The sequence below is a fragment of the Haliotis rubra genome, unplaced genomic scaffold (genome assembly GCF_003918875.1).
Source record: "Haliotis rubra isolate DU_JTF1 unplaced genomic scaffold, ASM391887v1 Scf341, whole genome shotgun sequence".
NCBI classification, from domain to species: Eukaryota; Metazoa; Mollusca; class Gastropoda; order Lepetellida; family Haliotidae; genus Haliotis; species Haliotis rubra.
In genome coordinates this window covers 307467-333318 of record NW_025767015.1, presented here as the reverse complement: position 1 = coordinate 333318, position 25852 = coordinate 307467, and the positions used below count along the sequence as shown (strand labels likewise).

The 25852-nt window shown below is 43.8% G+C and overlaps 1 protein-coding gene across 1 annotated transcript in view; it reads left to right on the top strand.

Annotated features, from left to right (window-relative positions):
• The window catches only part of LOC124284672 (ras-specific guanine nucleotide-releasing factor 1-like), a 1084942-nt gene that overhangs the window by 791316 nt on the left and 267774 nt on the right, over positions 1-25852 (top strand). The window contains exon 20 of the mRNA XM_046720776.1: positions 17691-17788. Coding sequence (XP_046576732.1) covers positions 17691-17788 — 98 coding nt within the window. The remainder of the gene's footprint in view (positions 1-17690; positions 17789-25852) is intronic.

Genomic DNA, 25852 nt, shown 5'->3' with positions numbered 1-25852 from the left:
ATGTCATCAGATGTACAGTTAACTAGAAGTTATGTCATCAGTGATGTCATCAGAAGTATCATTAACCAGAAATTACATCTGTCCACCCAGACATGAAATAAAACAGAAATAAGAAATATATACGGCAAGATCATTTGTTGTCAGATTTGCAGATTTTGTGAGTATTAGCAGCAGAGAACATCAAAATAGATTGAATCAGCTGTTACTGTCACAAAGTTAGGCACCTCAGTCATCAAAAAGATTTTTATTCTTTAACACATGATATTTATAAATAAAAAACACACCAAATGTTAATGCCATGTGATTAAATTCCTTGTTAAGTTCTACTTGTCCTCTACCTGCAGTCTTTATCCCAGCACTGACACAGGAAGGAAGCAATGAAATAAACTGTTGATAGGGCTTGAGTTCGAGTCAAGTATTTTTTTTATTTTCAGGTCTCCGGCATATTTACATTCAGTTGGGCGATGACAAACACAGAAATAGAAATGTTGCCCTAATTACAATACAGAAAATCATGAAATTAATGTAGCTCATGAAGTTAATGCGAGTCGCGAGGTCTAGTCTAAAATGCATCACAAAATGAATGCAAGCTCAGGAATCTGATGATAAAATGTGACCACCTGATCCCATTAGTAGCCTCTTATGACAAGCATGGGTTACTGAAGATCAGTTCTAAACTGGATCTTCACGGGTGCTGGGCTACTTGATCAAAGCTCTAGAAAGGTTTTGAAAGCACAACCAGTATTGTCCTTTTTACTGCTAGTAAAAAATTTATAACATTGGTATTTTGTAAACTGAAATAACTAATGGACAAATACTTTAAGTATTTCAAATACTTAAATAGTAGGTGGTGCATGCTTGTTTATCAACCATCTTTAAATTTTGCTCAGGAAATGAAAAGATCTCTGAGTGACACAGGTATGACTATATATGCCATGGTATTAAATGTCGTTGGGGTAACTGTCATGAAATCATGTACAATTCAATGTACCGGTAAGTGAAAAACTATTGGAAGCACCGTTGAATCAAATCACCTCACCCAACCACATCTCAAATATTCAAGTTAGCCTGAACACAACCCTTCAGATTATTGGATTTCCTTTACTCAGAATATCTTCTGTTACTGTTGCTTGGAATAGCATTCTCACCAAGCATGATACTCAAAATTAATTCAAATATACAGACTATGAGACCAAGGGTATCTCTGTCAACCCCTTGGTGTTCAGGGTCACCATCACTATAGTTCAAGCAAACCGATATGTTAATTAATATCTTGTTCATTATCACAATCTCTAGTTACAGAAGAAGGAACTAAGTACAACGCTTCCAAAAATGGGTGTACACAGGGTCAGTTCATTCAATTTGCAACAAATAATGTAGATCAATCTGAGAACATGGATTAACGCATACCGATGATGTTTTTGCCAATTAGGTGACTGTTTGCCAAGAATGCTGAGGTGTTGATGTGCTAAAAGGGATGGGTTCATATGTCCTGGGTTCATATGTTACGGAGATGCTGAATCAAATTGCTTGACGTCTTAAACAATTCATGTGAAAAATATTATGAATCACTAGATTGTATCATTCTCAGTATTGAGTTATGTCACCTTCGTGCCTCTGATCAACCTGAATCCCAGACTCAAAGCTGTATTTGCTCAACTTACGTGTTTGTGAACGGTCAAGACAAAGACGCACAATGTCGGTACACATTTCGACATGCCACATATATTAGGTTAACCAGAGTCAAGTAATCTACACAGATTCATATTTACGTGGAAGTCAGCTGGTTGTATTTGACAGATAATATCTCACAGAGGACACTGTAATGGATTTACTGTGAGAATTTGTCACCCATATGTTGACATGGAAGTTCCATCATGCATGATCTGGTCCCCTGTACTTCAATCGGCTCCATGAGGTTACAGCAGAAAAATATTGATGTGGATTTCAATCTTTAGCAATAAATAAACTCATCTGTTAGTAAACCTAAATCTAGTGTCATGGACAAATACCTGGAGAGCAAAGGCACCACTTAGTTTCTTAATTAAACTCCTATTGGCTTTGGATATAGCCGCTTCAAGTATACTACCATGGACAAGGTCAAACGTATTCCCAAGGAAACAACAAATACACATTTCAACATCTTAACAAAGCACACGGCTCAAGTTTATAACTTGATCTCTCTCTCTCTCTGTTCAAAGTTTATGAATGAATATGTGTTAGTTTTAGAGATATAATAGCTTCTCCATATTGATAGAGGATAGTTCCCTTTCAGATTAATCATAACTTTGATGAGGCAAAAAGAGGAACTAAATTGCATGTTCCTGAAGTTGTGTTTATTTTACCCTTGAAAATAGAAAATATATGCTCTGAAAAGTCTTTTATCTATGGTTTTATTCAAATTAGGACTTTTCCAACCCATGTATTAGTAGTTCCATGTGTCCTCTTTGAAAATATGCATATAAAAGTACACTTGGGTCTCAGTATGAGATTATAAAAATTATTCTCTGAAAATTTTACCTTTTCAATTTGTTACCCCATAGTAGGATTTAGCATACATCTATTTGACTTTTATAACCCATGTATTAGTAATACCTTGTGTTCTCTTTGAAAATATCCATAAAAAGTACATTTGTGTCTCAATATGAATTTTTTTTAAATATTCTCTGAAAATTTCAATTTTTTAAATTTTTACCCCAAAATAGGACTTTGGATAGCATTATTTGACTTTTCTAATTCATCGATTGGTAGTACCTTGTGTACATCTTGTATGTTATTATTATTTTTTAAATCGGATCCGCATCGAGGTCTTTGCACAGGTACAGTCAACGGTCTGGTGGAATGGGAAGGAGATACGAAGCGATGCCGGTGTAGATCTGCATCATGGCCGACCTTATGGCTTTCGTCATTTCTGCGCCGAGTCTGGATTCGTACATCGCATACTGTTTGTCGATTCTTCGGCGGTGACGCTGTCGCCCAAGAATTTCTTGCCTTTGCCGCCAGCCACGAGCGACGCCAGACTTTCTCGCTTGCCGTCATCTTTGCCGCACGATATTTGTTTCAGTAGGTCATCGCTTTCCATCTTATAATACATCAATCTATTTTTTAATATAAATAACAAAATCCTGCTCAGCCGAGACAGAACGATAGAAATGTCAAGTGACATAAAACGAGAATTTCGAGTATCATTTTTAATACTTAAGTCTCGCTTAAATTTTTTGTAGTAGTTTTCTAAAAGTTTGCCAGTAGTTTTCTAAATTTCTGCTAGTAGTTTTCAAAATTTTGCTAGTAGTTTTCTAAAAGTTTGCTAGAAATTTGCTATCGCGTATGCTGCGGGCTGGTTCGTTTTCAGTATGAGATTGGCGTGTTTCGTTTCGGCCAGCAGTTTTTTCACGTGGTCGCATTCCTGTTTGATCGAGATCAAGTCGTTTTCCCGCAGACATTCCATTTAGGAATCCCTGTCCTTGCAGTGTTTCGCGTGCGGCCGGAAAAGGCCAGGTACAACAGTATGTTTCGTTTTTTGTTGATTTCCTCTTTGGCGCTGCAGTCGTCTATGACGAACAGCATATACTCTCCTTTAAACCTGTTTGTGCACGTCGTCTTTGTTCATCAACCACGCTCTCTCCGTGTATGTCTCGAAAACTTCATGATAGTATCCCTCCAACACAGACACCGTTTTTTCGCACCCTGTCTGGCCGCACATGATGGCGCAGTGATGACCATGAGGCAGGTCAATAGATGGCTTGCACGAATCCATTGTCTATATTGAGTTCCATAATCACTTACAAATATAAATTTAACTTGCCGGCATTTTGCGCCTTCTTGGTGATTTGGATCGTGATCCCTTCACTCCAGTTGTCGATGCCCCGCCCGCTTCTGTGTAGCCGATTGTCAAACGTGGATCGCATGTCCAGCCACAGCGCGTACTTGCTCGTCAGGTATTCCCCGTGACATTGGCAAGATGAAGATCCTTGATGACCGTGTTGGTTTCGGGTGCGCGCTTGATCGCCGGCAGATTTCAGACTGGTCCACTGTTGGTGAGCTTGCATGCCTTGGCTGAACAGCTGGTTGGGGACGCCTTCAACGGTCACTTCCACTTTGGTGATCTCGGGGTTCCAAGTACGTTCGCTGACTCTTTGAAACGGTCAGTATTCCTCCACTGGAACGATCAGAATGCCTTTCATAGTTGAATGCACATTCAGGTTGATGTTCCACAGTGTGCTGCAGAATGTGATCATACAGGATGGACATCTTTCCTGAGTACTGGTTGCAAATCTGCCGGGCCAGTTCGGGGGCTCGTGACCATGTCGAACTCCAGAGAAATGTTGTCGACGACATAACTGGCGGTGTCAGTGGTGAAGATGCCATGGATAACTTTGCTATAGTCATTGAACACGAGTTCGTATTCCAGCCTGTTGCCCAGCGCAGCCTGGTAAAAGGGCATTTCCCCTCAAGCACCTCAAAGTCTAACTGAATGCAAAACCGGTTTCTGTACGCTTCAGCTACGGCTTTTTCCAATGACAGTAGGGCGTCACGTTGGGGTTAATCGAAAGCATGCCCGACATGCAAGTCATTCACAGTATTGCTAATCCTAGAAATTCCTTGACATGACATGTTATTGCATTCGCCCACGGTTCTCCAGAGGTCCATGTAAGTGAAAAACATGTCGCTGTCGTTGCTGCTTAGCACCTCATTACTGCTGATTTTAATGGTCGTTTTCCTGATGATAGCTCGGCCGATGTTCGGGCACGATCGTGTGTTTGTCGTTCTTGGACTCCAAAGTGATGTGAAAAGCCAGGTGAGCAATCGTGGAATGTCGCTTGACTATCAGCTTCATCTGAATGTACTGATCTAAACGTTCGTCTTAACGTAGGGGGCAGACACATCAATAGAACAGTGCGCCAGTTAGCCCTGTGCGAGGATTCTTAATTTAGGTCACCGACACCATCGTTTGTTTTCTGCCTTAGATTAATCGTAATTATCCTTAGAAAGTATTAAATTTGCCATCTTAGAAAAGAAATACAGTTCACTCTACCACCATGTATAGTGTAATAAAGCACACTTTTGCCCTGAACTATTATAGTTAAAGCACGAGGACGCTTTCGGTGCGCTGTTCTATTGATGTGTCTGCCCCCTACTTTAAGACGAACGTTACCAGAAAATACAAATGATAAACAGTTTGATGACGGTTTACGTTAGGATTAAATATCTTCTCTCAATTATTTTAATTACATCTGTGATTAACGTAAACCATATGGGGCAATATGAACGTTGCATTTCTACTACCAAAGTAAGTTTAGATCAGTACATTCAGATGAAGCTGATAGTCAAGCGACATTCCACGATTGCATTGTGGGAATGTAAACATTGCGAACGTTACCGTGTCGCTGAAAACTTGTAAGTCGAATTGAGACATTTAAAACAGCAGAAAACATAAACGTAATGTTTCCACCAGTGCCGTTAGCTGCGTGAAGCAACTGCAAACCAAGCAACGGGATGCAATGGAGTAGTTTACTGTAGGAGGCTGTACGAGGCGATAGCAACTGACATGCATTGTGACATCGTGCAAAAAGTGCACATTATCGTCTCATAAAGTACTGTCGGGGCCTTTGATCTTTCACCGAAGCATGTTAGAATGAGCAATAATAGACTTACAAATCATCAAAAGCATGTACCCGTGAAACAGTCGTGCAAAATGTGCTGCATTGATGGAGCAAAATGTTAACATTAAGGTTCAAGTCAGTTTTGGACAGTGAAGCAGTGTTCAGTAACGCGTATAACCACCATGAGCACAAATGCAAGCTTCTACACGTCTTTGCATTGACCAAATGATCCTTTAAAGTTGCTGTTGTGGATTGATCTGCCATTCTCTCTGTAACGCCTGCTCAAGGTCATACAGAGTCTGGAGGTGAACATGGAGACTGTAAACACGACTACCAATAATGTGCCAAGCATGTTCAATGGGATTCAGATCAAGTGACCTTGCAGGCCAGTCCATATGTGTGATGTTGTTGATCTAAACAACATCGTTAACAACTCTTCTCAGGCATTATCATCCATGGACGGGCATTATCATCCATAATAAAGAAGTTAGGACCCGCTTGTTGTACCAGAGGAATGTGTAGGTTTACACCGATCAGGGTGCATGTGTGATGTGTGGAGCACATTCCTGCCCCACACTTTGCATGTTGTTTCTGACGGTGTTGTGTTTGGGTGATGTTGTCAATGTTATCAGATAAGTCAATTTGACAGTCACTAAAGGTTATGTATTCTTTGAATATTTACCTTTCAGTAACATGTCAGCAAATATCGCTATTGAGATTGATAAAGATACAACACTGAAAATACTCGTAGCTTAATTTTTTGTGAGGAGTATAAGTTAAATATAAATAATGGCCGACGGCGGTGGCGATGATTTCGAAATGGACGATTTATCCATGCCGCCCAACCAACAACACACAGCAGCGGACACCTCGTTCATGGGCGACACAGTAAGAAACGATATCTTAAAGACGGCCGTGGACAATTATTACAATGCTTTAACGTGAGATAAAAAATTACGTCAAACCCTTGTACCATGACTATTCCAAGTTTGACATCGGCGACGAGGGCAGCTGCGGGTGAAAGCCAGACTGGGAGTCGACTCTGGCCAGAAAACACAGCATCGACTTCGTCAGCAAGGAATTAAACCTGCGAGATTACTATGCACGACCCAAACTTCCACCGAAGGTCACGGAAGATCACCTAGCTTGGTGCCACTGCGAGCGCAATCACCGGAGATGATCTGGAAGACATGTCGCAACACGCACAAGAAGCATCTGACGGACTCGAAAAAATATTGGCCACGTACAGGGACAAACCCTTACCTGGTTTCGAATTTCTCATAAGGGAACTTAAAGGTCTAGACGAGGCCCTGCAAACCATGCGCAGATCGCTGGTGAACAACCTGGCAAAACTGAATGAGCTCAACGACCACAAAGCTCGTGAAAACAGAAAACTCAATGAGGCGCAGGACAAGTTCAGCCGAGGTCTGATCGCCGACAGAATACTCGACCTGGAAGACCAGAAATTGGCTCGATTGGAAGCTTCCCAGGACAGAGAAGCGCTCCAATCGCAAATCAGCCGAGTGCGAGAAACAATCAACAGAGTTTTAAACGAAGACACCACGTTGGCAAATAGGATCTGAACTCTGTTCCGGGAACAAGGGATCACCATCGCCAGCGTTCTGACGGTGCTCGGCTTCATAATTTCGACCTTGGTCGTCTCCCTGACCGGGGGTAGCGGCACCGGTAGCAGCATGCCATCACCAAGGCATCCTACCGGCGATGTCAGAGACTGGATAAAAAAAACATCTTAAATCTCTCAGGCAAGCACTCGCGAAACTAGCCAGCAAAGCCGCCAAAGTGCTCCCGGGCATCCTAGGCAACATCGTCTCGTGGCTGCTGAGCTTGCTGTTGAAAACCGCCACTTGGCTCGGCAAAAACCTGTGGGCATTCGTCGTTGCCGTGGCCGGTCTGGTGTGAAATCCGCTAAGGAATTTTTAACCAAATGAGACACAGCCCAACTGCGATCCTGCCGATCATGAGCACCATCTTGCGATCGATGTATCGCTGGTTTTCGCCCACCGTGTGTGCCACCGGTTGAACGGTCGTCGGCTGCTTCAGAGCTGGAGGAGGTGCCACTATTCCCATTTCGCCGGTGAAAGTCGGCGGCGTGACATGAGTCACGATGATGACGGGATTCACGCCTAGCTTTTGGTCGGCGGTGGCGATGACGATTTCGTTACTGTATCCCACCACTTTATTGATCCTCAGTCACATGTCGCCCGGAGCCAAGTTCAAGCCTACACCGAAAACGTAGTCGACTTTAGACCTGGCATTTTGCAACGTGTCTTGATAACGTCTGATGGCAGTGGGTAAATCCAGTGGCGATGCGATGGCATCCTCGACGTTCGACACAAAATATTTCTGCGAGTTGTAAGCCGTTAATGATAATACCAGAAAGCGTTTGAGGCTGTGCCCCTAAAACAGCCCACACATACGTTCGAATGGAATCGTACAACCATATGGTACCCGCGCAAGACGTTTTTTATATCATTTTCATCCAGGCAGTGGCCACTCCGGGATCAGTTTGTTTGATGTACGAAACATGAATTTGATCATTCGTCATAGGGCCCATAAACGTTTGGCATCCGTGCATGTACCTACCACCCGTATAAACAATTTTAAACATTTGGGATTTATAGAAATGAGTGTAAAATGAGTTTTAAAACTCGTTCCGTCTGCATCCACCATGATTTCCATATTCGTTAACACATCACTCATATTGAATTTTATAAATAATTATATATATATATATATATTTTCAGTTATGTACGTGATGCTGCCAGGAATATGGAGCGGCGAATCCGTTCAACTGCTGCACGCAATCAATAATATGTCAGGTCGACTTGAGGTCGCCTTGTGCAATATTACATATTGCCCGGGATGGACTAACATCGAAGGCACCAACAACAAACTCTTCATCAACAAACAGTGACACATGCTGACTGACAGTTACTAAAGTAATGTCAGAAATGCTTGGAAAATGCTTTTTGGCTTCAATATCAATATGATGAATTTGACACAAGATAAAAGTACATATATGATATATGTACGACTCTACCTAGTTGGATATTAAAGCTCAGATGAAAAAATGCACATGAGGGGTGACTTCACAGGAGGAAATTCTGACGTTTTACCAACATTCATATAATTATTCATATAGCCTCAACTAATTTAATTACATAAATGATTGTAAAAAGTTGGGGTTTTTTAACATCTATATGTGAAAAAGATGGAACTCTTGTAGTAGTTATATTCAAAATAATTACGTAAAAAAGTCTTAATTCAAATCGCAAAGATAATCTTGTTCACCCACAGAAGTTTCACTTCGTGTATGAGCACTGAACTGGCAACATGCGACTTAATGTAAAATTTATACCAGTATTTCATACTGGAGAAACAAAGGGGGATACCTCTCGTCAGCTATGACAGGGTTTACTATAGAATGTGTAAAGCCCTTAATTTGACATATAGTCAGGTTTACAAAGTTGTAAACAAATCAGTTACCTCAGGGTGGGGTAGCTTAGTGGTTAAAGCGTTATTCGTCACGCCGGAGGGTCGTGTCAAAATCAAAACCAGGTAGGAAACAAAACTGGATAGCTTTGATAAGGGTGTCATCACCAGGTGCGAAACAAAAAACTGGACTTTATAGACTGTATGAACGCAAAATCCCACCGATGTGTGCTGTAATACAAGATGAGATCAAAGATACAATAAATGTCTGGTAGAAATGGGGTTCAGGTACACCAAAAGGGGAGATGACAGAGCTGTGTTTAGAGAAAAGTACTCAATCCTGTTCATGCGATCAGCTTATCTCAGAACAGTTGAAGAATACCGCAATTTGGGGTTTCAAATTACATACCTTGATGAAACCTGGTGTAATAAAAATCACTCAACCGATCGGATGTGGCTTCCTTCAGATTGTCCTCCAGTGTTACCATCAGGCAAAGGGAGATGCCTGATCATCTTGCATGCTGGTACCCGTAGCAAGGGACTGATTGGGGGTTGTGACTTTGTTTTTGAGGCCAAGAAATCTGATGGTGATTACCATAGCGATATAAATTGGCAGGTATTTTTGGATTGGTTCGAACATCAGCTTTTACCGCAGCTGGACGAACCAAGCATTATCATTTTGGATAACGCCAGTTACCATAACCTGCGTGTCCCTGGTACCATCACACCCACCATGAGCAATCTCAAGGCTCAGTTGCAGGATTTTCTCACTTCCTGTAACATGCCTTACAGGCAATCACAAACAAAGCCCCAGCTCATGGAAAAAATCCGGCAGCACAAAAAGCCAATCCTGTACATCACTGACGAACTAGCTGCAAAACAAGGCTACATAGTTCTGCGTACACCAGTAAGACACTGTGAGCTCAATCCCATCAAGCTGATCTGGGGTAACCGTAAGAATTTTATTGCTCTCAATAATACCACATTCAAGCTTTCAGACGTTAAAGAGCTTGTGTATGCTTCTTTTGCGAGAATTACCCCGGAAGTGTGGCAAAAGGCTGAAGACCGTGTTCTCAAAATCGAGGATGAATACCGTCTGCAGGAGGGCGTTAACGTTAGCCTGTTGTAATTCCGCTAGAGTATACGACCAACAGTGATACTGACACTTGATATTTTGAGACGGTCCCTGACATGCACTGCCCGTGCGTTATATGAACAATGTCACCCTGTCTGCCTGCCAGGTGGGTCACAGTATAGTTTGTTTCTTAGAAGTGTTTCTACCATGTAAGTTTTTCGATATTTTATGAGTAATCATTTTGATTAGGGAATGGTACATCGTGATTACACATATGCCATATTAGGTCGAGGTGGTATGAATGATTATATATGAGTTTTGAATCTGAAATATCAACCATTATCAAATAATTGCCAAAAAGCATTTTCCAAGCATTTCTGGCATTATTTTACAGCGTGTGCTTGCTCAACGACTAAATTCTCAAACCGCTGAGAGCCCAACTCAAACAGAACGATTTAAACGGCATGGTCGTTCTATCGAACAATGGGAAAGACCTCTGGCCAGAACGCTCGGGCTGACGTCGAAAGACACATCACCGCAAGAGACTGTGACGGGCACGAAACTGCCCTACCTAGTTCCCTATTGCGAGCTGTGCGTTCATCTCGATCAGATAAGCATGACCGATAACATTCAAGGCGAACGGCCTTCCACGCTGCTGAGAGCTGTGCTGGTCAAAAAGGAAAACTACAACGACGGCAGAACCGAGTCATTTCCGTCCCTGCATTACAAGAAATTAACCCTAGGCGCAATTGCGGAATTAAAAATATCCGTTTTAGATATAAATAATGAACCAATACACATAGGATATCTCAGCACGATGCTGCACATAAAACAATGACGCAAGCTTTGGGTCCCGGAACCGCGCATCGATCTCGCCTAAAATCGACTGGCTGCTCGATATCAACGTCGTTTCTCCCTTCCTGTTTACGGATATTAGGGATCATTATTTAACTAAAGTCATCAATATTGAGTCGATCAAATGACGGTATGAGTTTACGGAAGTGGCGGTCATATTAATGGGGATTCCACCGACCACGACGCTATGCATCAAAGTATTTCTCAGAGAGCCAGAATACGGTTGCGATGTTGAAATCGTAACGGGAGTCACATTCCGTTGGACTCCAAAACATCAACAACGGGAGTCACATTCCGTTGGACTCCAAAACATCAACATCGCGTTTGCGCAATTTACATACAGAGAAACACGACGGCTTAGGCGTGTCTCGAGGGGGTCAATGTCACCTTGGAGAATATAATTTTGCTCGACAAAATTTTCTTACCTATGGATATACATCTCGTTAGCTTCACGTTCACGCACGAAACACTTTCGGAAAACCAATTGAAAACTATTTCGTAATTAATATGTATAATGATGGGTGACGTCTCGGACGAACATCGCATCGCAAAATGCACCACACTAGCACTCTCCGGTCTCAGGGACACACGTGGATTCGATCAACCAAGTACGGAAAATGCCTTGTAAGCATTTCGCTTACAAAATAATGTTTACAAACAACAAGAAATGATGCCCAAATTGAACTGGATAATCAATATTACCCTTACCCACCCCTTTGTCATCACGGATGATGAGGGGTTTGTCACCAAAATAGAAAACAATGGGCTTCTACCTACAGAAAAGATGACGTACGTAACACTATTACCAGACCAAACAGGTAATATGTTAATCGCCCATCCGGAAAACACATATGAATGGTTAATTTTCCAATCAATTAAAAATTATGAAATCCCAATTGAGATGTTTAGTGTTTTACCAGGCTCCACACTAATTATTGAAGTCTTTCTTAAGGATACGGGCCGGTGGGGTAGCCAAATGGTTAAAGCGTTGGCTCGTCACGCCGAAGACCCGGGTTCGAAATCCCCACATGGGCACAATGTGTGAGCCCATTTCTGGTGTCCCCTGCCGTGATGTTGCTGGAATATTGCTAAAAGCGGCGTAAAACCAAACTCAGTCAGTCAGTCTTAGAGATACCCCCGCAGCAAAATTATAGATTGGTTAGCAATACGTTGGAGTGATATACATAAAAATAAATGTTTCCGTATTTATGTACGACCAGGAACACCCAACTTCACAAACCTCGAGGGGGTCATTATTACTGAAGGGCCTGTCTTTACATTCAAGCATGCTTATGTATATGAACATGTGAACCTAATCAGCCTTAAGTACATCAATCAGAGAATGACGGACGATCAATCAAATATTATTTTCTGACTTATATTATATAAGGATGGGTTTGTATCCCGCCATGGACAAAGTGGCCAAAACACTAGAAACCATGGACGGATTTCGTCCACAACAAAAAAGCGAGATAAAACGCCACCTGGAACAAGAACGAGATGCGCAAAAAGTACCACAGAGACATGAACGCCGTCGACGGCGTGGATTCAGCACTCGTAACCATCAGCATGGGACTAGGGGTGACTGGCATCAGTCTCTTGTCGACCATTGTGGCCACACCCGTCGTCATCGGGTTGCAAATAGCAGCCAGGGTGTCGGGGCTGGCAGGAATAGCTCTTAAATTCATTTCACGTCGGCTGAAACGCAAAACGCTGAAGCACGACGAAATCAGGGTTCTAGTCAAAGCCAAGTTGAAGACGATTGATGATCACGTATCAACGGCGCTCGCCGACAGCAAGATCACGGAGGAAGAGTTCTGTCTGATCTTGGCAGAAGAACCACAGCATGAAACATGATATTCGAACCAAGGTCCGCAAGATGAGCGACATCGGCGAATACGAGAAAAAGCTCATAGAACAGGGCAGACAATATGCCCGGCAAGCGTTCCTTTCCCAAACCAACGAGATCATAGGAGATTGACGCTGAACTGTTTCCTAGATATCAATGTAAATCCATAAAATAATCCGATGTTTTCATGGTGTTTGGTAAAACCGTTAGAGTGATCGGATGCCAAGTTACGGTCTTTCTGTCTTTCTTGAAAGTTCGAGCTGGTTCTACGCAAACTCTAAATCCGGTGTCGAACCTGCCCATGTCTCTCGTTATCCAGCTAATTTTTCGTTCCCCGTCCATGAACGATTCTGCATAGTGAGACTTCTCTTTTAACGCAAGCTTCAATCTCTGGTTGACCTAAACAACGGTCCCATCCTTAAGTACGACTCTACTGGAACTTTCTCCTGCCCACTTGCACCAACCCAGAATGTCTGTCTCTCTTCACGCTATGACTGATATTTTTTCAGTACGCTTAGCTCTCAGGAATCCATACACTATTCCATACCAATCCAATGATAATCTCTGCTATCTCAAGTTTCTTGCACGTTCATTTTCGTTATACTTTTAACAATAAGAGGAACGATTTTGCATGGACGGCAAATGATGGTCCGCCACCATTCACACCTAATTTTTCACTCCACCCCAGGGACTGGAGTTTGACAAAATAACGCTTATAGGGGACCTGTAATAGAACTGTCATTCCCTATTCTACTCAATGTGCAAATTTATCTAGTCATTCCTGAGACGTTACAGAATAAATTGTCGAATAGGTCATGGACAATTACGAGGGTTATGGGTAGCCTTGGTGTCTCATGATGAATCTGCAGACAATTGACTAATGGTCCTGATGCCATTTGGCACACTCGTCTCATTCTGTAATCTACAAGATGTGGTGTGGTGTGGAATGAGCCGATGTGGCGCAAACTGAAAATGGCTGTTGACGTCATGCGTCAGACGTCATATTCACCGTATACATGAATGACGTGCTTTAAAATAAATCATCGGGTGACTTTGTGACAGAAAGGTGTTGTATAGGACACTGTAAGGATAATGTGGATCGCACTAAGAAATTAGGGAGGCATGAGCATGTCATGTGTTAGCCTTCGAATCATTGCTGAAGAAATGTAGGCTCCCAAATGATGCATGTGAAAATGGCTTAAGTGCAATTTCAATTATCCCAAGAAACCATTTCATCATGTACTTTTGACGTTATTTGGGTGAAAAAAGTATTAGAAATGCGGTAAGGAAAAACAACAACAAATGGTACACATGCATTACACCACATCTATACCAACCATTTTGGATTCCAGCCCTAGCCCTAGCCCTAGCCCTAACAAAGCATGGTACACATGGATTACACCGGACATCTATACCTACCATATTGGATTCTAGCCCTAACCCTAACCCTAACCTAGTCCCCTCTAAATAATCCTAATAAATAAAACACATTGACCGAAGCAGCATGAAAATGGCTGATGTGTAATGCTTTCGTACCGCTTCAAAAGATATAATGTAAATAAATAAACTCAATTCTTGTTTAATGATGCAAATTGCTGAATCAAAACAATCTATATGTATATAAGTTCCCATGCATAATTTATTCAGTCCTAAAAAATATGTCGACAGCAAAATATAAAATATATCTAAAGTAAAAGTGCTTTCATAAACTGGTGCTTGCCAAAAATTGTGAATCCTCTGGTAAAGGACTACTGTAAACTCTCAACGTCATTGGGCTTATTCAATGCCATAGCTAGAAGACAGCTGGTAGGCATGAAACATCAGTGAGTGGAGCTTATACGCACTCACTGAGCTGGCCAACCTTGATGCTTTGCCGGCATCATAAGGCATTGTTTGGAGAAAATGCTTTGGAACAAAATCACATAAAATTATGTTAAGTATTATGATGTATTTTTAAAGTTTGTGGTGCTGTATTCTGAAGGTAAGGCCCCATGATGAATAAGTAAGTGATAACAAATGTACCATCTGCAAAATCCTACTGTAAAATATCAAATGCAAGCAAACAATTTACCAATCTGCACACATGTCAACTCCACCCTTACTGTAAGTGCCATGCTTAAAATATACCAGCCTTTAAATGAAAACAAAGAAATCGATGTAACAAGTAAACTTACCTCAACTAATGACTGGGCCAGCCTGAGGATGACACTATGACAAGTCTGCAGCTGCTTGGCAGATATACACATGCTATTCATGCAACATAGTCCAAGTGATTTTGTTGTCTGTTACATGACATAGGTTTCTGAGTCACACAGCGAGTGTCAAGTATGATTATCCACGGCATACCCCGTGTAACAGTGTTATTGCCATTGCTGTAAAACGTTCTTTGTCACTGTAAGTGACTAATAACATAAGGTCATGCGAAATCTAAAATATTAAAGTAGAATACGAACGAAAACAAAACTTTTGATAGGGGTAAAGGCATTCTAAAAGTCACCTTCCGTGATTAAAATTGAACAAAAAGTTTGTAAAATCACAATAAAAACACACAAAAAAGTACTCGGATTTCTGTCTATTACGGAAACACCCGACAGTTAATGAGCAAAGGGGATATCACATGACTTGACGTCATATATGCCTGTTGCTGGTGGCTTCCTCTTTCATTTTACCTCACAACTTAACAGTGCCAATGGATTCTGAAGCAGTAAAAGATGTTCCTGATGTCATTTCCGAAATGGATGTTAGACCGTATCAATACGATCCGATTTTACATCTTTCAAGACAATCTTCCAGTGAAGATGAGAAAAAGAATAAAGCGAAAAAGAGGAACCGCTTGCTGTCAACATAATTTTAAAAATAGACCATATCATTTAACAAGAATACTATTTGTCAGCAAAATGTGATTCAGTTCCAACCAGCAAGCCCACCCCTATAGATAGTGGACCAGTTCCTAAGAAAATATTTTTTTGAAATGTGATTGCAGTTCCTTTTGTGTCAAATGGGTGACTGTAGGGTGTCTGGAATCTTAAAAAATAACAATATGCTTCAGACAGGGGAAAATAGAAATTATCTGCTACAAAACTTACACTGGAATTATTTTGTTGAAAACAATTAGGATCCTAGTTCTCATTAATAAGGTATCAAGTCTCCATCCAAGGTCCCAGCCTGGTCAAGCAGGGATAATATATGCGACACAGATAAGTTATTCCCTGAAAACTGGTGAATTATAAAATACTAGTCAGGACAATGTATGTTTCCCTAGTTTTTGGTTATGGAAATAGTAACGGTACTCGGTCATAGCCTTAGAATGACATCTTGTCAGCCAATGAGAATACAGAAGAACTTTCACGGCACACACTATTGACAAATAGCGAGTCTGATGCCGACGTACGTAATTGGACAAAATGGAAACAATGAAAGCAACAAATACTTCATGATTTGCCGTTGTATTCGGCAATGTTTTGGTAGACTGCAGCATTTAGGGCTCCAAAGCGAAAAGAACGTTGTAGCAAAACATTTTTAAGCTCATGTGAAATCTCCTACTGATTTTGATAATATTTATCTCATGGGTACCAGTCGAACTGTCCCAGCTACAAAATGCCCCAGCAAATTTGGTCATAACTATGTATATACTTGCATATGAAGAACATTGTAGTTTAACTACATATACATAATGGAGGACTAAATTTGTACTGATATGAAATCCATTTCCTTTGGCGTCAAATGTTTAATACAGTATAGAACTAAATTTCAGTGATATGGTCAATCAAAGCTTTACACTCCTAAAATATTTGATGAAATAACATTATCCAAAAGTGTTTGAAAACTATGCTTCATGGCCGATAACTATGTCTAAGCTCTGGTTGTTGCTATTCAAATTGTTCTGTCAGATAACTCTTAGTCACGTTTGATACATCCATAAGCTTGCAATTAACCTTGCTTTTCACTTTCTTTCATTTCATATGTTACTTCATGTCAGAATGGGACCTGTGAAGGTCCAGGTTAGAATTGGTCTTCAGTAACCCATGCTTGTTGTAAGAGGCGACTAACGGAATCGGGTGGTCAGGCTCGCTGACTTGGTTGACACTTGTCATCCGTTCCCAATTGCGCAGATCAATGCTCATGCTGTTGATCACTGGATTGTCTGATCCAGACTCGATTATTTACAGACCACCGCCATATAGCTGGAATATTGCTGAGTGCGGCGTAAATCTAAACTCACTCACTCACTCACCATATCATTGACCATATTATTGAAATTTAGTTCTATTCCTATACTGTATTAAACATTTAAAACAAAATTATGTCAAATAATTTCTACATCCTTTAGCAGTACACAGAAGTCAAAATGAAACTGATCAGACTGATAGTAGTAAAACTATCAATGATTAACTTTGAGGTGTTGTCGGGCAGCAAACCAAATGTGATGAAAATGCTCACAGACCCCCACCACATGTAATGGCCTGTAAAAAACACTGATTACACAATCTGAGAGTATTACAGGCCTTTTCATGAGCTCAAGACATCATACAAACTAAAAATAGTGTCAAACAAAATCAGTACTGGGGAGGCTACGATTTCAAATTTTTCAGCTCCCTCCTCCTGGACTGATGACTAAAAGGAATGGCTTATATCTGTAGTTTCCTTATATCTGAATCCTAGTGCATTACTATTGGTGATCTCAGTTATTAATAATGTTTAAATTTAAGTCAGTCCATCATAATAAAACCAGACAGTAACTTTGAACCTCAACTTAATCAGTATTTAGACCTATGTATTTGATCTGTTACTATAAAGATGGTGTACATACATTTATCAAAATCTATATGTCACTTATTGATTCATTTCATTTCAGGTTCCATCCAAAGACAACTTTGATACACTTTCAGCTCTGGATATAGCTGAACAGCTTACATACCTTGATCACAAAATCTTCATGTCTATAAACAGCGAGTAAGTAAAAACGAAAGAAAGTCCTTTTCTTCTTCCTACACTCAGAATATATTCACTCAGGAAGGTGATAATTATGTATTTCTTGGCTAATACTGGAGTAGTATATACAATGATAGTCCGAGAACAAGTCCAACAAAAGCCTCTGTAAAGCTTTATTTCATAAATAAAGCTTTTGTCAGGCCCTTAGATCTCGCCACTATCGTATATACTACTTTTGAATCCCCAGTTAACTTCCCGGCCACACGTGACACTATTGTGTCACTATGACCGCGAACTAGCACTTTCCTGATCACGTGACACTATGTCGTGTTGACCTCGAGGAAACAGTTTAATGTGAATCGCCTATGATCTCTTTGGTGTTCGTAATGAAGGCTTGCTGGGCTTTTTGTACCCCTTGTTCTATGTACTTTTTTTTCTCGTCTTCGCTGATAGCAGACTTACAAGACTTGGACCGGATTTCTTGTTTCATCTTACGGTACTTGTCAAGTTCAGAGAGGATTGAACGAAATTCCTCCTCTGAGATCTTACTGTCAGTGAGTGCCGTGGAAATACGCTCACTTACCGTGTTCAGCTTTGCTTCGGCCAAAACCCTGATTTCGTCGTGTTTCAACGCTTTATGATGCAGTTTGTTTGTTTGTTTTAAACATATTTTATTCATGAGACGATGCAGTCTGCGGGATGCAAACTTAAACACCAACCCTGCCACCCCTACAACCCCAGCTGTTAATTCAATGCCTAGCACTATAGGTGCGGCCACGATGGTGGCTAACAACCCAACACCTGCCGCCCCTAGTCCCATGCTGGTTGTCGTAAGGACAGTATCAGCTCCATCCACGATATTGAAAGCTCTATGGTACTTCTTGCATAGTGCTTTCCGTGTGTCGCGGTCTTGTTCTAGTTGGCGTTTTACATCACATAACTGTCTCAAGCGGAACCCGTCTACGGTTTCCAGGGTCTTCGCGACTTCCTCTACGACTGGGTACAGTCCCATCCTATAATATATTATATGAGTTACTTTTTAATTGTGTTTCCCATAAATCTACTTTCTGTTCAATATATTTGAAACTTATAAGGTTTAGCCTCTCGTGCAGGGAAATAGGTGAGAGTTTAATGGGTAAATCTGTGATTACACGAGCCCTCTGGGGGATTGTGAAGGCGGCTATGAAATTCCCTGCCGCCCCACGGTATATGGCGATACGGAAACGTTCGTGAATGCCCATGGTGCCATCGTGTATTGTCACCCCAGGTAAAAGTTGATGCCCTCTATCAAAATGATCATGATCTCTTAGCTGGACTTCTATGATGAGTGTGGAGTCCAGTTTCGTATCCAATTGGGAATTGGGCACATCAAACGTTAAGTTTACCATTTATCATGTTACCCGTGTGATCTGGCATTAGATGATGTTCTATAGGGCCCCTTTCCGTAATGAAAGACCCGATTAAGATACCATTGTTTCTAATTTTGGTGACATATCCATGTCTATTTAATTGAAGAGACGTAAGGTCCGATGAGGGTCATGTTGATCAACCATTCGGGCTCTATAAGGTTGTCTGCCACAGGCACCCGCACGTGCACACCGTTTCTTAAGTGCAGGGCGTACGAGGTGCCGTCCACGCCGGGCTGATCGAATCCCTTTATGCCTCTTAGGTCCCCGAGTGTGATTGCCGCCCTCCTATACACGTTTTCTTTCAAGTGTAGGGCATACAAGGTGTCTTCCTCACCGGGCTGATCGAATCCCTCCGTGTCTCCTAGATCGTTAAGTGTGGCGTTGGGCCGATGACGATTGGACATTGCTATAATACTATTACGAGATAGTTTCCAATTGTTTTTCTGATAATTTCTCAGGGGTGCACTTGAGTGGTGAGTGATATCGTGTCTTCCACAGTCACGGTGACCCCTGCAGACTGGTGTGGGAGTCGACACCCACCCGCACGTAAACAGTGCAAACGGCATACTGATGTTGTTTCCCCCACTGGAGTTTGATCCCCTTCACGACTTTGACTTTGCGCTGTGGTTCACCTAGGTAGACTTGGATGACCAGTGTGGAGTTCGCCGGTAGGCTCGCCAGGATGTTGACCACGCCAGCGAATTCAGACACCAACTGCAATGCCCCGTCTTGCACTCCCGGTTTATTCGATAGCATGTGGGCTGTAGCACTCGAGACTGGGCTGATGACTATGCTACGCCTCTGCGTCGGGGCGTAAGCCACGAGCAGGGTTCCGTTGTTCACGACTTTGTTTAGGTAGTTGTCTTTGTTTTCCGTGAACACGAAGGGGGAGCCAAGCCTAATGTTGAGAAACCAGTCGTGAGAGGGTAACAACACCCATTTGTCATCGTCGGTGAAAACGAGCGTATATGGCTTGTTTCGGGCGACGGTCATGCTCTCAACATCTTCTAAGTCGAACAGTTTGCCTCTGAACGATTGGGATACCACCCATCTATCATCACCAATGCAGACTAGGGCGAACCGAGTGTTGAGGGCCGCTCCTGAGGAATCTACTATGTCACCTAGGGTTCTACCGACGCGTTTGTAAATGTTGTTTTTCAGTTGCAAGGCGTACAATTTACCATCTACTCCGGGGTCGTCGAATCCGCATGTGTCCCCGAGGTCGGAGATCCCCACATTGACGCATTTTTTCAACTTCATTCCGGGACCTTGTGCGCTGGTCATTTTATGTGCAGCGTTATGCTGAGGTATCCTATATTCACAGGATTATGCTTTATATCCTACACCGATATTATCAACTCAGGGATGTTGCCCCGAGTTAACCTCTTATACTGACGAGGTGAAAACGACTCGGTTCTACCATTGTTGTATTTCTCCGTTTTCACCGGTACGGCTCTCAGTATCGTGCAAGGGTGACCACCTTGAATGTTGTCCGTTGTGCTCAGCTGACCGAGATGAATGCACTGCTCTCGGTACGGTACTAGGTCGGGTAACTTCGTGCCTGTGACGGTAGTTGTGGGTTTTATCTCGTCCGGCGACATCCCGAGTGTCCTCGCCAATGGTCGGCCGAGCCTCAAGGGGTTTATTCCGTTGTTGGTTAATACCACTGTGCCGTTTGAGTCGTTTATCTTGAGTTCAGCTCCCAAGGGTTTGAAGACCTCGTCGCTTAGCGAGCACACGCTGTAGTAGCCGTCAGTTATCTGGTTGCGGGCGCCACTGACGAACAGCTTGTTGTTGTTGGCGTTGATGTTAGTGCATCGCGGTAGGTAGGTGATATCGCAGAGTGCGACTTCGAGTTGGCCCGACGTGTTATCGATCGCGTGCATCAGCTGAACGGACTCACCGCTCGTTATTCCTGGAAGTGTTACGACATGTTAGAGTATATATACCCATTATATAATACTTTAAAAATGTACAAACCAGGAGTGTTTTACCCTCTGGGAGTGTTTTACCCTAAACTGGACATAGATTTCCCACATATGAAGATCGTGGTCGCGGCTGGGTTGTATTTCGGAGCCCAGTTTATAGATGTATTTGACAGGTATAGGTTTTCGGTGACTAACGCTAAGGTAGTCCACGCCTGGTTCAACACCCCTATGCAGTTCTGGCAGAATCAACTCAATTTTGCCGTCTGGTGTGTGACGACTGGTTGTGGCTTGACATTGACCGACACTCGGCGGGGACCGCTGAGTCAGTCTGTGTTCACGTTCCACGTGTACTACCAGGTCAGGCGTATCCTCAAAGAAATCAGCGCTCCGCTCCCACAGGACAAAGCATGGGACGCAGTAAACAACCCGTACAATAGACGGGCCTACGAACGCATTTGCAACGAATTCGAACTAAACCCGAAGACGGATTGGCGTTTGCCGGGACCGAACCATGGGTTGGGTATCCCCATCGTTCACAACATGCCCCTCGTGGAAGCCAGCGAGAAGATGAAAGAATGGGGGTACAAGTTGGATCATATCACAACAAACGAGTGGGATGACCGTTACATGGCTTTCGACAACAGCAAGGATTACCGAGTCTGGAGGTTCGAGCAGGGGCCCGCGGATGACTGGGAAAAGTTCATGCTGGACACGTCGAAAGGGTTCACTCGTGCCGGCATCGAACGCTTGAACGACTCGATTCGAACGTACGTGCTGGGCGCTCAGAATCAAACGCGTTCCGGCATCATCGGTACAGGTTCTGCTTTAGATGCGCAGAAACAGTTCGTGTCCAACGTCGAGGATGCTATCTCCGCCCCGGTCGATATACCAGGCGCCATCCGTCGATACCAAGACATATTGGAATACGCCCGGTCTAAAGTCGACTATGTGTTCGACGTGGGACTGTACATGGCTCCGAGCGACATGCGACTGAGAATCAACAAAGTGGTGGGCTACAACAACAAAATCATCGTAGCCACGGCAGACCAAAAGTTTGGGGTCAACCCCGATGTCAACGTCCCCCACACGCCACCCCCACGACCGGTCAGACGGGTATGGTGGCGCCATCCCCGGAGCCTAGGGTTCAACCCACACCCCCACAGCCCCAACCCCCACAATCCAATTAGCAGCACATCGACCGTAAAACAGCGCTGGTTTGGGCCTCATTTGGTTAAAAATTCCTTAGCGGCTACGTACACCACACCCGCCACTGCGACGATTGCTGCCCACAGGTTTTGAACGAGCCACGTGACAGTTTTAGCCAGCGTGCTAAGCAGCCACGAGACGATGCTACCCAGGATGCCGGGCAGGGCTTCGGCGGCCTTACCAGCGAAGTTTAGCCAGGGCCTCCCCGAGTGATTTCAGGTGTTTTTTTATCCAGTCTCTGACGCCACCAGTGGGTGTTGGGGTGCCACCACTTGGGGGTGTGGGGGTACCCCCACTCAGCGACATGACCAGGGTTGATATGATGAAGCCCAATGCAGTCAGAATGCTGGCGATAGTAATCCCTTGCTCTCGGAAGAGGATTCGGATCCTGTTGGCCAACATTCAGGACTCGATCGATGGTTTCCCGCATGTGGCTGATCTGGGATCGAAGCTGTTCCCGGTTCGAGGAAGCGGATTCCAACCGAGTCCGTCTCTCATCTTGCAAGTTGCGCAATCGTTTTTCGATGATGGTTTTCAGAGACTCGTCTTCCGTTTCGGTGAGTTTTACTTTCTCGCGGGCGATGTGCTTATCGATTTCGTTCAGTTTCCCCATGTTGTTCACGAGTTCTCCGCGTACACGTTTCAAGGCTTCGTCTAGGCCTCGCAGTTCTCGAACAGGAAAGGCAAGGGTTTGTCATGGTACGTGGCCAATATTTTTTCGATACTGTCTGATGTTTCTTTGGCATCACCTTCACCGCTGAGTTCGGCCCTGATGTTTTGCAGATCTTGCACGAACTTCGGGGGAAGCTTAGGCCGTGCGCCACCGTAATCTATAAAGCCTAGTTCATCACGGATCAGTTGCCCACCATAATGACTGACTAGCGTAGACAAGGCAAGCGGTTTTCTTGTGCGCTTATTCACGAGATCGATCTCCGGGTGAGCTTTCAATCGCAGTGTGCCCTTCTTATCGATGGTAAACTTGGAATAGTCTAGCCCCAACGGATCGACGTAGTTTCTATCTGACTTCCACGCGTTGTAATGATCGTCGACGGTTGATTTTAAAAGTTCATTGCTAACGGTGTCGCCCATGAATGAGGTGTCATCGTAATCCCCATCATACGCACCAGCGCCAAAATCATCCATTGGGATGTCCTCATGGCCGCCTTCAGCCATTATTTATATTAAACTTTTATATTTTATCTATATAACAATGTATGGTAGGAAACTAGATCCTTTCCGAAGATCAAGAGAGCCTCTAGGCGTCAGAGCCGTGCACCAGTCAGTGACCATCACCAACAATCCCAGCAAGATAGACCAGAACCAAACGCTGCTGGTTAGATTCCCCCAACCTGGGTGAGAATGACCTCATCGTACCAGGCACGGTTCGACTGACGCTCAACCTCACGTTGGCCTCCGACAACGACAAACGCGAGCTCGTGCGGAACGTAGGTTGAGCCATCATCAAGAAAACCACCATCAAGATCAGTGGTAACGAGGTGCTGAGCATCGACGACAGCGACGTCTTTCACTGCTACGGGGACCTCTGGAAAAGCGAGGGAGAACGTGTCAATGATGTGTACCAAGGCATCAGCAAATCGACTCGGTTGCGTGTGGGGTACGGATTCACGCAAGACCAGCTAGACAAGATCTCAGAGGGTGAAAAGGCCATCGCCCAAGTGTACGGGAACAGGTTCTGCGTGCCGCTCGACTTCGAGTTGCTCACGGGACACGCGCCGTTTTACCAGGCTGCATTTGGTGATAGGCTTGAATACGAGCTCCCGTTTAATGACTACAGCAAAGTAGTGAGTACGCCGAACGGTGATGAGGCCAGTTACGCCATCGACAACATCTCTCTGGAATTCGACATGGTCACTAGCCCGGAGCTGGCCAGGCAGGTTCGAAACCAGTACTCGGGGGAAGGTGGCCATCCTGTACTGAGGCATAGAGCAGTCGTGCGGGATAAGAGCGACACGCTGTGGAACATCAACCTAAACGTGCCGGCGCGATCGATGAAAGGTATCCTGATCGTCCCCGTGGAGGATTACGAGCCGTTCCGAAGGGGCAGCGAGAAATTTTTCAACCCCGAGATTGAAAAGGTGGAAGTGACCATGGAGGGCGTGCCCAACCAGCTGTTCAGCGCCGGTATGAGGGCACACCGGCAGTGGGACGAGATAACGAAACTACCGACCCGGCACCAACACGTCATCAAGGACCTGGACCTATCCTCTGTGCAGATCGGTGAATACCTGACCACCAAGTACGCGCTATGGTTGGACATGCGATCCACAGACGATGATCAATTGCACGGCAGCGGTCGCCGCATCGACAACGGCAGCTAGGGGATAACCATCCAGATTACCAAGAAGGCTCAACCCGTGGGCAAGTTGAAATTATATCTGTACGTGATTATGGATGTGCAACTTAATATAGAGAATGGGAGATTCGTGCAAGCCATCTATTGATTTGCCTGGCGGCGAGCCATCTATTGATCTACCCCGCGACCCGCACTGCGCCATAGTGTGCGGACCCACAGGCTGTGGGGAGACCGTTTTCGTGCTGGATAAGCTGGAGGGGTGCTACCGGGATGTGTTTGATAACATCGTTATCATGTGCCCTACTCTGCACATGAATAGAACGTACACGGAAAGACCTTGGGTGATGACGGACCCGGACGTACACAGAGTCGACCCGGGAACACGTCTACAGGACTGGTTGAAAGCTTATCACAACAAATTCAAGGAGGAGTCGGCGCTGTTCATACTGGACGACTGCAGCTCTAATCGAGAGACAACAAAAAAGAGAGACATGCTATCATACCTGGCCTTCTCCGTCCGGCACGCAAAGCACAGCGTCTGGGTGCTAACGCAGAAGTTCAACTCGGTGTTGAAAGACCTCAGGGAGCAGACGCGATGGGTGGCCTTATTCCACTGCAAGGACAGGGATTCGTTCGAGGAGTGTTTGAGAGAGAACACGATGTGATGAGCAAACTAGAATGGGAACGTGTGAAGAAACAGCTCGCTGAAACTAAGCATGCTAAGCTCATGCTCAAGACCGACCAACCCGTGGCCTATAGGGTGTTTTAGCTTAGCAATGCTTAGCAAATGCTTAGCAATGCTTAGCAAAGTTTAGCAAATGCTTAGCTCTTAGCACTTAGTAGTTATGACTTTTTTTTAAGTGTTCATCGTGTGCAACTTAACCTTTATCTCGCTATGTTTCACCTACATCGGGTATTATATTATTAAAACTAAAACTTGCTTATTATAAGATGGAGTGTGATGAACTGCTCGAACAACTGTTGGTGCCGCAGGATCAGAGTGACGACAAGCGAGGGAGACTGGTGGCGCTGGCAGTTGGCGGTAAAGCCAAACAATACTTTGAGGACTACACTCCCGATAAAATTCATAAAATGTCAGCAGAAGAAATCGATAAGCTGTACGAATAGAGGAGACGATTGCATGAGGTTAGCTATCAGGTCAGCCTTGTTTCCAGCTGACACTAATTCGAACAGCTATCCCCAAGACGATGGGCTCAACTGGGATGGT